Source organism: Mustelus asterias, unplaced genomic scaffold (assembly GCF_964213995.1).
Source record: "Mustelus asterias unplaced genomic scaffold, sMusAst1.hap1.1 HAP1_SCAFFOLD_1821, whole genome shotgun sequence".
NCBI classification, from domain to species: Eukaryota; Metazoa; Chordata; class Chondrichthyes; order Carcharhiniformes; family Triakidae; genus Mustelus; species Mustelus asterias.
In genome coordinates, this window is record NW_027591766.1 from 59,849 (window position 1) to 74,606 (window position 14,758).

The window sequence follows — 14,758 nt, forward strand, 5'->3', positions numbered from 1 at the left end:
AGCCTCTGGAACAGGCCTAGAAAATCTTCTAACCCGGAGACAATACGACCACCTGCTGAGCGAAGGCTGGCACGCTGGAAATTAAAGCCTTGCTCGTGAGAGTGTTGGGGCTTCTATTTGCTGTTATTTTTATATATTTCCCAGACACTTACCTAATGGGTCCGTTCTTCATTTCCACCCTACGGAGGATGAGTGGCGGAAGTGTTTGCTCCACAACCAGAACCTGGACATCTGGCACGGGAGGGTCTAAAATGAAGAAAAAACCCTTTGAAAGCAGAGCTAGCATAACATTCCTTAACAATTCCGCTGACTATTAAAGACTGCGCCAAATCTCAATTTTGGAGATGCGACAACAAATGTGATTTTCTCTAAACCCTCCCTCCATCGCTGTGCCACTGCCTGTCCGTGGATGGGATTTTCCCACCGCACTCGCCCCGAAATCGGAAAATCCCGCCCAAAGTCAATGGATCTTTTCACAGTTCACCCCCTCACCCACTACAATTCAGGTGACGGGCGGAACGGGAGAATTCGCCCCAATGTTCTTGTCACTTCTAGACTTGACACATTCCTAGCCGATTGCCAACATTCTACCTCCAGCTTACCTCCATTTATGCAGAACTGCCACTGTCTCTGTCCCATCACCTCTATGCTCACGGACCTATGTTATCTCCCAAACCAGCATCACCTCAATTTTAAAATTCTCAGATAAAAGCAAAATACTGCAGATGTTGGAATCTGAAACAAAAACAGAAAATGCTGGAAAATCTCAGCAGGTCTGACAGCATCTGTGAGGAGAGAATTAAGCCAATGTTTTGAGGCTGGATGACCTTTCTGCTCTGTCAAGGGGTCACCTAGACTCAAAATGTTGGCTCTATTCTCTCCCCACTGATGCTGTCAGACCTGCTGAGATTTTCCAACATTTTTTGTTTTTGTTTAAAATTCTCATCCTTGTTTTCAAATCCCTCCATGGTCCTGCCTTCCGTGGCCAGCTCCAACCCTCAGAGATCTCCACATTCCTCTAAATCTTTGGATATCCCTGAGTTTAATCACTCCACCACTAGTGGCCATGCCCTCAGCTGCCTGGGTCTTCAGCTGACTACAATAGACAAATCCGGAGGGAACACAGGCATGATAATCAATTATCAGCGAGCAAAATAGATTCTGTCCCCCAAGAAAAAGATAGTGCAACTCATTCAACAACTGAATGCTTCAGTATTATATCATTACACCCGCCTCGACCACCGAGACGAGTTACTCACCAGCCACTGCTGTTGATAATTGCAAGTAGGCTGAATGTTTGACGGTAAGCGCCGTGATATTCACTGTGTAATTAGTTCCTGGCCGCAGGTTCAAACACACAACCGGGGTGTCATCTGCCGTACTGTAATTAAATGACATCTCAGAAAAGAATTCTCTCTGGTAGATTCTCTGTCCTTGTATCTGAAACTAAGAAGAAAATAATAAATTGTTCTATTGGCTCTGTGGAAAGCACAGTGGTTAGCACTGCTGCTTCACAACGTCAGGGACACGGGTTTGATTCCCGGCTTGGGTCGTTGTCAGTGTGGAGTTTGCACATTCTCCCCGTGTCTGTGTGGGTTTCCTCCGGTTTCCTCCCACAGTCCAAAGGACGTGCTGGTTAGGGTGCGTTGACCCGAACAGGCACTGGACTGTGGCGACTAGGGGAATTTCACAGGAACTTCATTGCAGTGTTAATGTAAGCCTACTTGTGACACTAATAAATAAACGAAACTAAATGCAGTGTGTGGAGGGTAGTTACATCATATAAATCAGGGGCATAAAACCCATCTCAGTCACTTATGGTTTTGTTGTCTCCACGCATGACTGACAGGAGAAATTACCCAATCATTTCCACTTCGGCCGAGAATAGTGGGGGTCACCAAATGCAGCCGTACATTTGCCATGTATCATCCGCGCACATGGAGATAATAGAGCGATAGTCACTCGATGATAAGAGAAAGGGAACTGATGAGAGATTGGAAAATGTAAGTGTACAAAGGAACCAGGGTGTCTTTGTCAGCATGTCATAGAATCATAGAATCCCTACAGTGCAGAAGGAGGCCATTCGGCCCATCGAGTCTGCACCGACCACAATCCCACCCAGGCCCTATCCCCGTAACCCCACATTTTTACCCTAGCTAATCCTTCTGACACTAATGGACAATTTATCACGGCCAATCCACCTGACCCGCACATCTTTGGGCTGTGGGAGGAAACCGGAGCACCTGGAGGAAACCCACACAGACACGGGGAGAATGTGCAAACTCCACACAGACAGTGACCCGAGGTTGGAATCGAACCTGGGTCCCTGGCGCTGTGAGGCAGCACTGCTAACCACTGTGCCAGCGTAACTTGCAGCTTCCAGTTCTGAGGTAATTGCAGCCAAACGGGTTTAAGGTGTCTTTGTAAAATTAATAAAGTGAGTAAAATGTCCCAGCTGGCTAGTCAAAATTAATGGGCTTTAATTGTGTTGTTCCACCGGACCCAGAAACATAGACAATGTGCAGCACAGAAGGAGGCTATTCGACCCATCATGTTTCTACCAGCGGAAAAAGAGTTATCCAACTTAACCTCACTTTCCAGCTAATGGTTATGGCACTTAAAGTGCATTTCGAAGTATTTTTTTAATGCAATGACCCAATTGCATTTATCCCAGAACATTGTAAAAAGTGGGGAGGTCAGGTCACAGTGTAAGCGCGTAGGGAGATACTTCCAAAAGCATGGGCCATGACCTTCAAACTGGATTCAGATATTTGAGGAAATGACTAAATCTACGTGTGGATTTGCCGTACATGGATTCCCCACACGGATAATAGTTTTCACAGCTGGCTATTAAACAAAAAGGCACTGGAGTTGGTGTGGAGGACACGGAGCTGTGAGAAGGGCACAGAGTTGGTGAGGTGTTGGTGGATGAAGCCAATCACTTTGATTATCCCAATGTTTGACTGCAGGAAACTGCGATGTTATCTAAGATTGGGTCTCAGACAGCCCCGAGTTGGAACAGTAGAGCCAGGCGTGATCAACATGACTTTGCTATGAACAAGGATGTCAAGGGGCAGCAATTCTCTGCGATTCAGGGCAGGAAGGAGGAGGTAAACTTCAACTTAAACAGCATCCTCCTGCCCTGTGGAATTTTGAATTGTTTTTCTTTGGAAAGAGTTGGGAGTGCACTATCCAGGGCACAATTCATCAATGTACACATTGAGATTGATTCAGATCAATCTGAGCTGTTACCAGCTTGCAACTTCAGCAACTTGCATCGCCAGGAATTAATTTGAACTGAAAAGTGGAGGGGAACGAAAATCCACTCACGGAAGAGACATCGAAAAGATTTGCATCTCCACTTACTGAATACGTGTCCTCGGATCTGGATCCAACTCTGTCTCGCCTCCACTTCAAGCAGGACTCATTAAACAGAATAAAATCATTAACTATAAACGACAAAAGAAAGACCCACACTGTAACCGATTCCAATCCTAATAAAGACAAAGCACACAGCCTGGAAGATGTTGCAATTTAATTGCTGTAAAAAGCATTATTATCGGCCAGTTACAGAGTTGGGTTGCACTCCTGTTCTAGAATATCACCAATAAGTGAAGCGCATTATCACTGGCAGGAATGTACCATCTCACGCAATGAGCAATGGATGATCAATATAACATTAAAACAGGTGAAGAAACCAGCAATTATTAAGGAATGAAACATTGGTTCCGCTCTACCCTCCTGAGAGGGTAGAATTTCAGAATTGAAATAGTGTTTAACACTTTAGTATTCAAATAAAATAACATTTTATTACAATTTTGATATTTCTAAATGCTTACTGTTGCTTTAACTAGAAATATCAGCCATTCATCAATAATGTAATTTATATAAGTTTTTTGCTAACCTTAACATCGATACTCATTAAGATAAAGATAAGATTAATGTCCTTCTACTCACTGACTAATTTAGCCAGACCGTATCATCGAATGATTTGATTTAAAGTGGCTCAGTAATGTTCTTGCATACCTGGCAAGTACACCATCCAGTTCTCAATACTGTCCTGGTCCCTCCACGCCAACACTATAGTTAAGAAAGCCACCAACGCCTCTACTTTCTCAGGAGACTAAGGAAATTTGGCATGTCTGCTACAACCCTCACCACCTTTTACAGATGTACCATAGAAAACATTCTTTCTGGTTGTATCACAGCTTGGTATGGCTCCTGCTCTGCCCAAGACTGCAATAAACTACAAAAGGTCATGAACGAAGCCCAGTCCATCACTCAAACCAACTTCCCATCCATCGACTCTGTCTACACTTCCTGCTGCCTCAGAAAAGCAGTCAGCATAATTAAGGAGCCTACCCACCCCAGACATTCTCTCTTCCGCCTTCTTCCGTTGGGAAAAAGATACAAAAGTCTGAGGGCACGTACCAACCGACTCAAAAACAGCTTCTTCCCTGCTGCCGTCAGACTTTTGAATGGACCTACTTCACATTAAGTTGATCTTTCTCTACACCCTAGCTATGACTGTAACACTACATTCTACACTCTCTCCTTTCCTTCTCTATGTACGGTATGCTTTGTTTGTATAGTGCGCAAGAAACAATACTTTTCACTGTATACTAATATGTGTGGCAATAATAAATCGAATCAAATTTTGTTTTCTTTAATGGGACAATTCTTTAATTGTGTCCCTCGTAATTCCATTCCTAATTGCCCTTTCCTGATTTGCATGCCAGGGTATTCTATATGTCGCCTAAACTGGGCAAGGGCAGCAGATTTCCATCCCGAAAGGTATTTTACAATAATGGATGATAGTTTAGAATCTTCCAGTGCAGAAAAGGCCCTTTGGCCCATCGAGTCTGCACTGACATGTGAGAAACATCTGACCTCCCACCTAATCCCATTTACCAGCACTTGGCCCATAGCCTTGAATGTTATGATGTACCAAGCGCTCATCCAGGTACTTTTTAAAGGATGTGAGGCATCCCGCCTCCACCACCTTCCCAGGCAGCACATTCCACTGCCCTCTGGGCAAAAAGTGCTTCCCTAAGATCCCCTCTAAACCTTCTGCCCCTCACCTTGAACCTATGTCCCCTCGTGCCTGACCCTTCAACTCAGGGGAACATCTGCTCTCTATCCACTCTGTCCATGCCCCTCGTAATCTTGTACACTTCAATCAGGTCGCCCCTCAGTTTTCTCTGCTCCAACAAAAATAACCCAAGGCAATCCAACCTCTCTTCATAGGACGGCACGGTGGCACAGTGGTTAGCACTGCTGCCTCACATTGCAGTCTTGGGCAGAGCAGGAGCCATACCAAGCTGTGATACAACCAGAAAGAATGTTTTCTGTGGTACATCTGTAAAAGGTGGTGAGGGTTGTAGCAGACATGCCAATCGGGACTTGGGTTCGATTTCCGGCCTCAGGTGACTGTCTGTGTAGAGTTTGCACATCCTCCCCGTGTCTGCGTGGGTTTCCTCTGAGTGCTCTGGTTTCCTCCCACAGTCTGAAAGGTGTGTAGGTTAGGTGGATTGGCCGTGCTAAATTGCCCCTTAGTGTCAGGGGACTAGCTAGGGTAAATGCATGGGATTATGGGCATAGGCCCTGGGGGGTATTGTAGTTGGTACAGACTTGATGGGCCAAATGGCTTCCTTCTGCACTGTAGGGATTCTATTGGATTCTATAACTTAAATGTTCCATCCCAGGCAGCATCCAGGTGAAATGGTGACCATTACTCAGACTGGTTTTACATTCCAGATAGATTAATGGAATGAGTGCCAATTCCATCAGCTGCCATGGTGGGATTTGAACTGATGTCTGCAGAGCCTCAGTCGGGGTCTCTGGATTACTAGCCCAGTGACATTCCCACTGCACCACCATCTCCTGTGGTGCGTTTCACTGTGGATTTCCACAGTGCTCAGAAGCCAAATGGCTGGCTCAGTTATGCTGAGCTGACCCCAGTCTTTCTGAGACCCAGGAGCTGCTGTCGGAGGTAGCACGGGGGTCAGAGAAACAAGCCCCAAAAAACAGGGGCTCCAAATTTGCGGTGGTAATGACAGAGCTGTCACTGTCATTACTCTACGACAGCAACTTTGGGAGTCTGCGTATGGACGAAATAATCCACAGACAAAACCAGGGACCACTCCCCAGACGCTCGTCTGCAGGCTTCCCATGTAGCGACATGTCACTGGTTGCATAGCAGCAATGGCGGAGTAATGGCCCCAGGTGGGTATGGTGCCTCACTAGCACTTAGGCAGGAAGGACATCCACGAACTTAATCGGACGGAGACAGAAAGCTGTCAGATATCTAATCCGCACACTCCCACCTGATTAAATGCTTCCCCCACCTTCAAACCCATGGAAGGAACATTAAATTCAACTCTTAGTCTCATCCTAAACATTCTTGAAAAAGCTACACCACATTGAATAAGCATTGAATTAAACAACCTATTAACTTTATGATTACTGCAAAATACCCATAAGTGCCCTCAAAGAATAAATTTATATTTTTGAACGTCAAATTTCTCCACCATGATAAGAGATACCTCATAACTCCCCAAAGCCTGTCCACTATACACAAGTCAGGAGTGTGACAGAATACTCCCCACTTGCCTGGATGGGTGCAGCTCCAACAACACTCAAGAAGCTCGACATCATTCAGGACAAAGCAGCCCGCTAGATTGGCACCACATCCACAAACATTCAATCCCTCCACCACTGACGCTCAGTAGCAGCAGTGTGTACTATCTACAAGATGCGCTGAGGCAATTCACCAAAGATCCTTAGACAGCACCTTCCAAACCCACCACCACTTCCATCTAGAAAGACAAGGGCAGCAGATACATGGGAACGCCACCACCTGCAAGTTCCCCTCCAAGCCACTGACCATCCTGACTTGGAAATATATCGCCGTTCCTTCACAGTCGCTGGGTCAAAATCCTGGAATTCCCACCCAATGGCATTGTGGGTCGACCCACAGAACATGGACTGCAGCGATTCAAGAAGGCAGCTCACCACCACCTTCTCAAGGGCAACTAGGGATGGGCAATAAATGCTGGCCAGCCCATGTCCCACAAATGAATTTTTAAAAAATAACTTTTAAAATAATAAGCCTTGTGTTTCATTAAATTATGATTTTTAGTTTTCATTTTATCCAGTCATGATCATCTATTTCCCCATCTGAACATTTAAATTAAAAGTTAAGGATGGCGCACTTTTAACTTCCTGGTTTGCTGTCCGTGTGAATACTTCAAGGTGATTGGCTGCCGACTGACATCACTGCTGCACCAGATTTAAAGTACCATTGGGAAAAGGGTCAGTGGCAAGCGTCACTGCTTTGCCAGTGGCTGCAACATCTGGGGCCATGAGAGCTGGGGGGTGCTGCTGTACATTGATTTTTGGACTGGTTTGCTCCCCCTTACTTTCAAAATAAGTTGCCAACACTTCAAAACTGGGATCAAACTCAGGTCTGTCCAACATACTTCTGGTGTGTTAGAACTCCAAGACTACCGAATAATCCTCGAGTTTAACTTGTTCTGTGCAATGTGAACACTAAGGGCCCGATTTTACCATTTTCATTCTAAGTGCTGAATCTGGGCGCAATCCAGATCCGACTTGGAAACCTGTTCTCTAGCGCCCCCATACGCACTCAGCCTGAAAAAAAAAATTGCGGGTCTGAATGGCACTGTGGGCGGGGCTTCGCGTGCCTGAAATGATCGGAGCTCCGAACTGCACGTGCGCAGTTAGAAAAAAATGTGAAAATCACGCCCCTGTCACATCGCTCCCGGGCCGCAACAAAAAAGGATAAAGCAGCCCGGGAGCGATGGCCCCCACAGACATCAACCCCACCCCTACAACATAACTTTCCCCCTTATGCACCCACCACCACCCAGACCAATCGTGACCCTCTGCCCGCTTTCCCCCCCCACCGATCGCCCGCAGAGTGGCAACGGACCATCCTGCGCTGCCCCCGCCCCCCACCAGATATCCATCTGGCCTCCCTCCCCCCACCACCAGAGATCCATCTGGCCTCCCTCTCAGTATATTTCATATACTCACAGCCGAGTACTTTGACAGTTTCACTCATTAAGTGCACGTGCACTATTATAGCTGTGGAATCCCTTCTCTCTGCTGCCTGTACTTGCAAACTCCACTGAGGTACATATCCAGGCCTTTATTGAAGTTGTGTAATAGGTAATAAGTTGTGTATGGGCGGCACGGTAGCACAGTGTTTAGCACTGCTGCTTCACAGCTCCAGGGACCTGGGCTCGATTCCTGGCTTGGGTCACTGCCTGTGTGGAGTTTGCACATTCTCCTCGTGTCTGCGTGGGTTTCCTCCAGGTGCTCCAGTTTCCACCCACAGTCCAAAGATGAGCAGGTTAGGTTGATTGGCCATGCTAAATTGTCCCTTAGTGTACTGAGATGTGTAGGTTCAAGGGATTCGCGGGTTAATATGTAGGGGTATGGGGGTAGGGCCTGGGTGGGATTGTGGTCGGTGCAGACTCGATGGGCCAAATGGCCTCTTTCTGCACTGTAGGGTTTCTATGATTTCTATGAGGTGCGTGTACAAATAACTGTTGTTTATTTCAACAACCTTTGCAATTGTGTTTAGCAACAGCCAATTTACAGTAAATTCGAAGAGCTGCATTTCCAAGTTTAGTAGATAATTTGGGAAATGGTAATAAGATAATTTCTACTTCTTCTGAACCTGCTGGTGTAGGGGGAAAAAAACACCATTCATGGCAAGTGAAATATAATCTGAGTAGCATTGATTACAGGAATGATCAGAATTAGAAATGTGATGGGATAGAATTAACTCCCTCTGCCCACCCCCCCGAGAATGATTGGGCCTCCCCCACCCGCCCCCCAGAGAATGGTCGGGCCTCCCACCCCCCCTCCTCCCCCACCGCCCCCCCCCCCCTCCCCCCCAGAGAATGGTCGGGTTTCCCACACTCCCTCCTCCCTCGCCACCAGACAACAATCTGGCCTCCCACCCCCTCCCCCACCGCCACCGAGATACATCTGACCCGCCTCCTCCCCCCTCCCCCAACCAGAGGTACATCTGACCCACCTCCTCTTCCCCCCCCCCCCGCCACCAGAAAATGATCGGGCCTCCCTTCCCCCGCCCCCCCCCCCCCCCCCCCCCCCCCCCACCAGAGAATGATCTGACCTCCGCCCCCCACCCCACCCCCCCTCCACCACTGATCTGAGTCAGAGAGCCGTTGGAAGCTCTGAACCTACCTCTTCAGAAGCTGGAGCACTCAAAACAGACCTTTGCCGAGCATGTCTGTATTGCGTTGAATCTGGACGCGCGAACGCGATGGTAAAGGGGGAAGTGCTGGTAAAGTTGGGCGGGCAGTTCATTAATTCAATTTAAATGCCTGCAAATACATTTAAATCGCCTTTGCGCCCGTTTTGGGCGTGAAGCGGATCACCGCCGTTTCCAGGTTTCGGTAAAGTGGCGATCTGCGCGGATACGGGCGCGGATCGCGTTAATGGCCTCACACCTGACTTTACCACGTTTTAGCGCCCAAATACGGGCGTGACGCAATGGTAAAATCGGGCCCTAAATGTCTTTGTGAGTGGGATTTTCTGGCGAGATCTCCCAGTCCCTCCGGCAGCGGCCTCCTGCCATGGCGGGTGAGAGTGCTAACAGCGGGAAACCCCGTGGACTGCGGTGGGACCGGAAGACGGTGTCGCCAGCCAATGGCAGGCTGCCTCCGCCATGGGGGGCTGCAAAAATCCCATCTACGGTACCCATTTGTGTAAAATGTCTCTGCTTGCTGTAACACAATTAGGTCAACTCCTTCTCTTAAAATGGTAAAGAGAAGAATTCAGAATGAATGCGTTCATTAAGGACACTGATAGCGGGATTGTAATCCCTTCTTTTCTGTATAAGTGGAATTCACAGCAATGGTGTTAAATTGAAAAGAACATCACCTTTACACAGCAAGGTTACTTCTTCCCACCATCCTGCCTCTGTGCAAGTAGACACATTCCTTCCTGACACAGTGTAAAATCCATCTCTACATCTGTAGTGGACAACACTCCCTTGCGTTGTGCTGTTGTACCAGAGTAGTTCTGCATGTGGTATTTCTTGCGGCGTTCCACAGTCAATCTCTACAAAAAATAAACGCACAATGATTCATAGAATTCCCTAGAGTGCAGAAGGGGGCCATTTGGCCCATCGAGTGCACAATCCCACCCAGCCCCTATCCCCATGAACCCATGCATTTACCCTAGCTAGACCCCCTGACACTGAAGGGCAATTTAGCATGGCCAATCAACCTAACCCGCACATCTTTGGACTGGGAGGAAACTGGAGTACCCAGAGGAAACCCACGCAGGTACAGGGAGACCGTGCAAACTCCACACAATCATCCGAGGCCGGAATTGAACTCAGGTCCCTGGCGCTGTGAAGCAGCAGTGCTAACCACTGTGCCACCATGCCTCCCTCTCAGTCAGGGCTCCTTCATCGGAATGCCTATTTTATTCTTCCATGGGTGTGCCCGATGGACATTTTGCAAGCCGTATCCCCAGCCTTGTGCTGCAACCCAGAAGAAAAATCATAGGGGCAGTTGAATAGAGAAATGTTTCTTTAATTTTATATGCCCACTTTTATTTATTGGTGGTTAGCGCAGTTGGCTAGATGGTTAGTGTGTGGGTCAGAATATTGCCAACAACATGGTTCAGTCACTGTTCTAGTTGAGGTAGACTTGGGACCTGTCTCCGAAAGTGACAGGCAATGCCAAACCACCATTGACACAAAAGTGCCACGAGAACAGCTCCCAATGAAGTATCAGCAGACAATGAGATACGGGAATGCATGAATTTGGAATGATTTTGAAGCTGGGATAGACCACTCAATGGGCAGGATTCCTAGCTTTACAGTGGTTAACACTGCTGCCTCACAGCGCCAGGGACGTGGGTTTAATTCCCACCCTTGGGTCACTGTCTGTGCGGAGACTGCACATTCGCCCCGTGTCTGTGTGGGTTTCCCCCGGGTGCTCCGGTTTCCTCCCATAGTCTGAAAGATGTGCTGGTTACGTGGATTGGCCACGCTAAATTCTCCCTCAGTGTACTTCTACAAGTGCTGGAATGTGGCAACTAGGGGATTTTTTCATTGTAACTTCATTGCAGTGTTAATGCAAGCCTACTTAAGACACTAATAAATAAACTTTAATTTTTTAGAATCTCCAGTCCAATCAGAGTGAGAAATTCTACAGGTGGTTGAGTAGGGGTAGGATGACAACTCGGGGACATTCAGGGTTCAGGACGGTGAAGAAGTCGGAAGAAATGATGTCTTGAGGAGTGTACATATTACAGAGAAGGAGGTGCTGGAAGTCTTAAAGCGCATCAAGGTAGATAAATCCCCGGGATCTGATGAAGTGTATCCCAGGACATTGTGGGAGGCTAGGGAGGAAATTGCGGGTCCCCTGGCCGAGATATTTGAATCATCGATAGTCACGGGTGAGGTGCCTGAAGATTGGAGAGTGGCAAATGTTGTGCCTTTGTTTAAAAAAGGCTGCAGGGAGAAGCCTGGGAACTAAGGCCAGTGAGCCTCACATCTGTGGTGGGTAAATTGTTGGAAGGTATTTTGAGAGATAGGATCTACAGGCATTTAGAGATGCAAGGACTGATTAGGGACGGTCAGCATGGCTTTGTGAGTGGAAAGTCATGTCTCACACATTTGATTGAGTTTTTTGAAGGGGTAACCAAGAAGGTAGATGAGGGCAGTGCAGTTGATGTTGTCTACATGGACTTTAGCAAGGCCTTTGACAAGGTACCGCATGGTAGGTTGTTGCATAAGGTTAAATCTCACGGGATCCAGGGTGAGGTATCTAAATGGATACAAAATTGGCTTCTTGACAAAAGCCAGAGGGTGGTTGTAGAGGGTTGTTTTTCAAACTGGAGGCCTGTGACCAGCGGTGTGCCTCAGGGATCAGTGCTATGTCCACTGTTACCTGTCATTTATACTAATGATTTGGATGAGAATATAGGAGGCATGGTTAGTAAGTTTGCAGAAGACACCAAGATTGGTGGCATAGCGGACAGTGAAGAAGGTTATCTCGGATTGCAACGGGATCTCAGTCAATTGGGCCAGTGGGTTGACGAATGGCAGATGGAGTTTAATTTAAATAAATGCGAGGTGATCCATTTTGGCAGATTGAACCAGGGCAGGATTTACTCAGTTAATGGTAGGGCGTTGGGGAGAGTTACAGAACAAAGAGATCTAGGGGTACAGGTTCATAGCTCCTTGAGAGTGGAGTCACAGGTGAACAGAGTGGTGAAGAAGGCATTCAGCATGCTTGGTTTCATCGGTCAGGACATTGAATACAGAAGTTGTACAAGACATTGGTAAGGCCACACTTGGAATACTGGTCACCCGGTTATAGAAAGGATATTATTAAGCTAGAAAAAGTGCAGAAAAGATTTACTAGGACGCTACCGGGACTTGATTTGAGTAATAAGGAGAGGCTGGATAGACTAGGACTTTTTTCTCTGGAGCGTAGAAGACTAAGGGGTGATCTAATAGAGGTCTATAAAGTAACCTCTATTGGTTACTTTATAGACCTCAGAGGCACAGATCAGCTAGATAGTCAATATCTTTTCCCAAAGGTAGGGGAGTCTAAAACTCGAGGGCATAGGTTTAAGGTGAGAGGGGAGAGATACAAAAGGGTCCAGAGGGGCAATTTTTTCACACAGAGGGTGGTGAGTGTCTGGAACAAGCTGCCAGAGGTAGTAGTAGAGGCGGGTACAATTTTGTCTTTTAAAAAGCATTTAGACAGTTACATGGGTACGATGGGTATAGAGGGATATGGGCCAAACATGAGCAATTAGGACTAGCTCAGTGGTTAAAAGAAAGGGCGACATGAACAAGTTGGTCCGAAGGGCCTGTTTCCATGCTGTGATTCTAATCCTCTCGGGTTGGCTGGGAACCTCCTGGAATAGACACTAAACCATAGGATGTAGGAGCAGAATTAGGCCAATCGGCCCATCGGAGTTTGCTCTGCCACTCAGTGAGATCATGCTTCAGTTAATCTACTGGTGGCCAAAGAAAGGCTCCTGGGACATTTTACAGTGCACAGGTGAACTTGGCAAGGCCAAGATTTCTTTCTCTACTCTGTGTTAGTTGGGTCAGCGTTATCTTCAGTGCTGGTAGCTGTCACTGTGTGGGTGCGCGTGTGGATCTTGCGGATGTATCCTCAGTGTCTACCGAATGTTCAGACACTCTAGCCGGCTGCTAATTGGACGTGGCCACTTCCCTTCTGAGTTGAAAGTGCAAAATTGTAGAGCTACGGTCCTGATTGGTTACAGCAGCTCAGAGTCGTGGGACTATTAAATGATCCGGGGCAGTGGGAGCTGGGAGTTTTACAGGTGGGATCTTCCTTTACCCAGGAGAGCCCAAAACCAGAGGCCGCGGTTTATCATCAGAGTTACGTGCGATTGTCCTGTTAACATCCTTAGGCAGGGAGATGTTTCAGACAGAGATGGTTATCTGGGATTGTGTTATAAGGTGGAATTTTACCGGGGCAGGTGAGGCTCACAGAACAACATTCTCCATTGGCTTCAGGCGGGATCTTACGAGCCTTGGGTGGGCGATGCGGTGAAACTCCGGCAATAGGGCAGAATTCTCCAGCCCCGCCCGCTCCAAAACCAGAAAATCCTGCCCGACGCCAACGGACCTTTGCACGGTTCACAAAACCATCCCTCCCCCCCCTCAACCTCCCACCCCCACCCACTACAATTCCCATGGCAGGAGGGATGGGAAAATATAACCCATTGAATCAGACAGCGTATAAAAGGCCTTTCGGCCCATCGAGTCTGCACCGACAATAACTACCATTAAAGGCACGCTAATTCCTTTTTCCTGCACTTTTTCCTGTACTTGTCCCATACCCTTGAATGTTATGATATTTCAAGTGCTCATCCAAATACTCTTTAAAGGTAGTAAGGTTTCCAACCTTCCCGGGCAGCGCATTCCAGATTCCCACCATCCTCTGAGTCAAAAATGTTTTTCTCAAATCCTCTCTGAATCTCCTGCCACTCACCTTAAAACTCCGACCCCTTGTGATAGACCCCTATTTTCATTCGTACCCAGACCTGCTCCCACCACGCTTCCAGCTTTCCGTCATACCACCTCCACTGGCTTCTCCCAGGATACGTCTTGCCGGAGTTGGCAACCCCTATAGCAGCTACTTATCAATCCTTAAGGGTTATCAATCCCTAATAACCCTTCATGGTCTATCCCTCAGTGCTTTGACCAACTTACTTGCCTATTGTTTGAGGGTGGTTATCATGAAGAAACATTCCTGGGCCACTGACCTTCACATTCCAGGTTTGCTCCTTCCCACTGCCCCTGGGCCGAGCAGATCAATGTGTTGTTCCCTCTCACACGCACATAGCCAACCTGGCACTGATACACCACTGTACTCCCATAGGTTGTGTTAATTGGTGGGTATCGCACCGTGTTCAGTAAAGCCGGTGGCGACCCACACTCAACAGCTGGGGAGACACAAACCCGAGTTAGTTTGATTTATCTTAGAATCATAGAATCCCTACAGCACAGAAGGAGGCCATTTGGCACACCGATAATACCACCCAGGCCCTATCCCCATAACCCTATGTATTTACCCCACGAATGCCTCCCGACACTAAGGGGCAATTTAGCACAGGTTAGGTTGATGAGGGCAGCACAGTGGCACAATGGTTAGCATGGCTGCCTCACAGCGCCAGGGACTGGGTTCGATTCCCGGCT

At 47.6% G+C, this 14,758-nt stretch overlaps 1 protein-coding gene across 1 annotated transcript in view; it reads right to left on the reverse strand.

Moving 5' to 3' along the window:
- LOC144488736 (sushi domain-containing protein 1-like) overlaps window positions 1–14,501 on the reverse strand; it is a 37,549-nt gene extending 23,048 nt beyond the window's left edge. The window contains exons 1-5 of the mRNA XM_078206836.1: window positions 14,326–14,501; window positions 9,940–10,119; window positions 3,367–3,449; window positions 1,260–1,446; window positions 153–246 (exon numbers count right to left, since the gene is read on the reverse strand). Coding sequence (XP_078062962.1) covers window positions 153–246; window positions 1,260–1,398 — 233 coding nt within the window. The 5' untranslated portion in view covers window positions 1,399–1,446; window positions 3,367–3,449; window positions 9,940–10,119; window positions 14,326–14,501. The remainder of the gene's footprint in view (window positions 1–152; window positions 247–1,259; window positions 1,447–3,366; window positions 3,450–9,939; window positions 10,120–14,325) is intronic.
- Window positions 14,502–14,758: the final 257 nt, after the last annotated feature.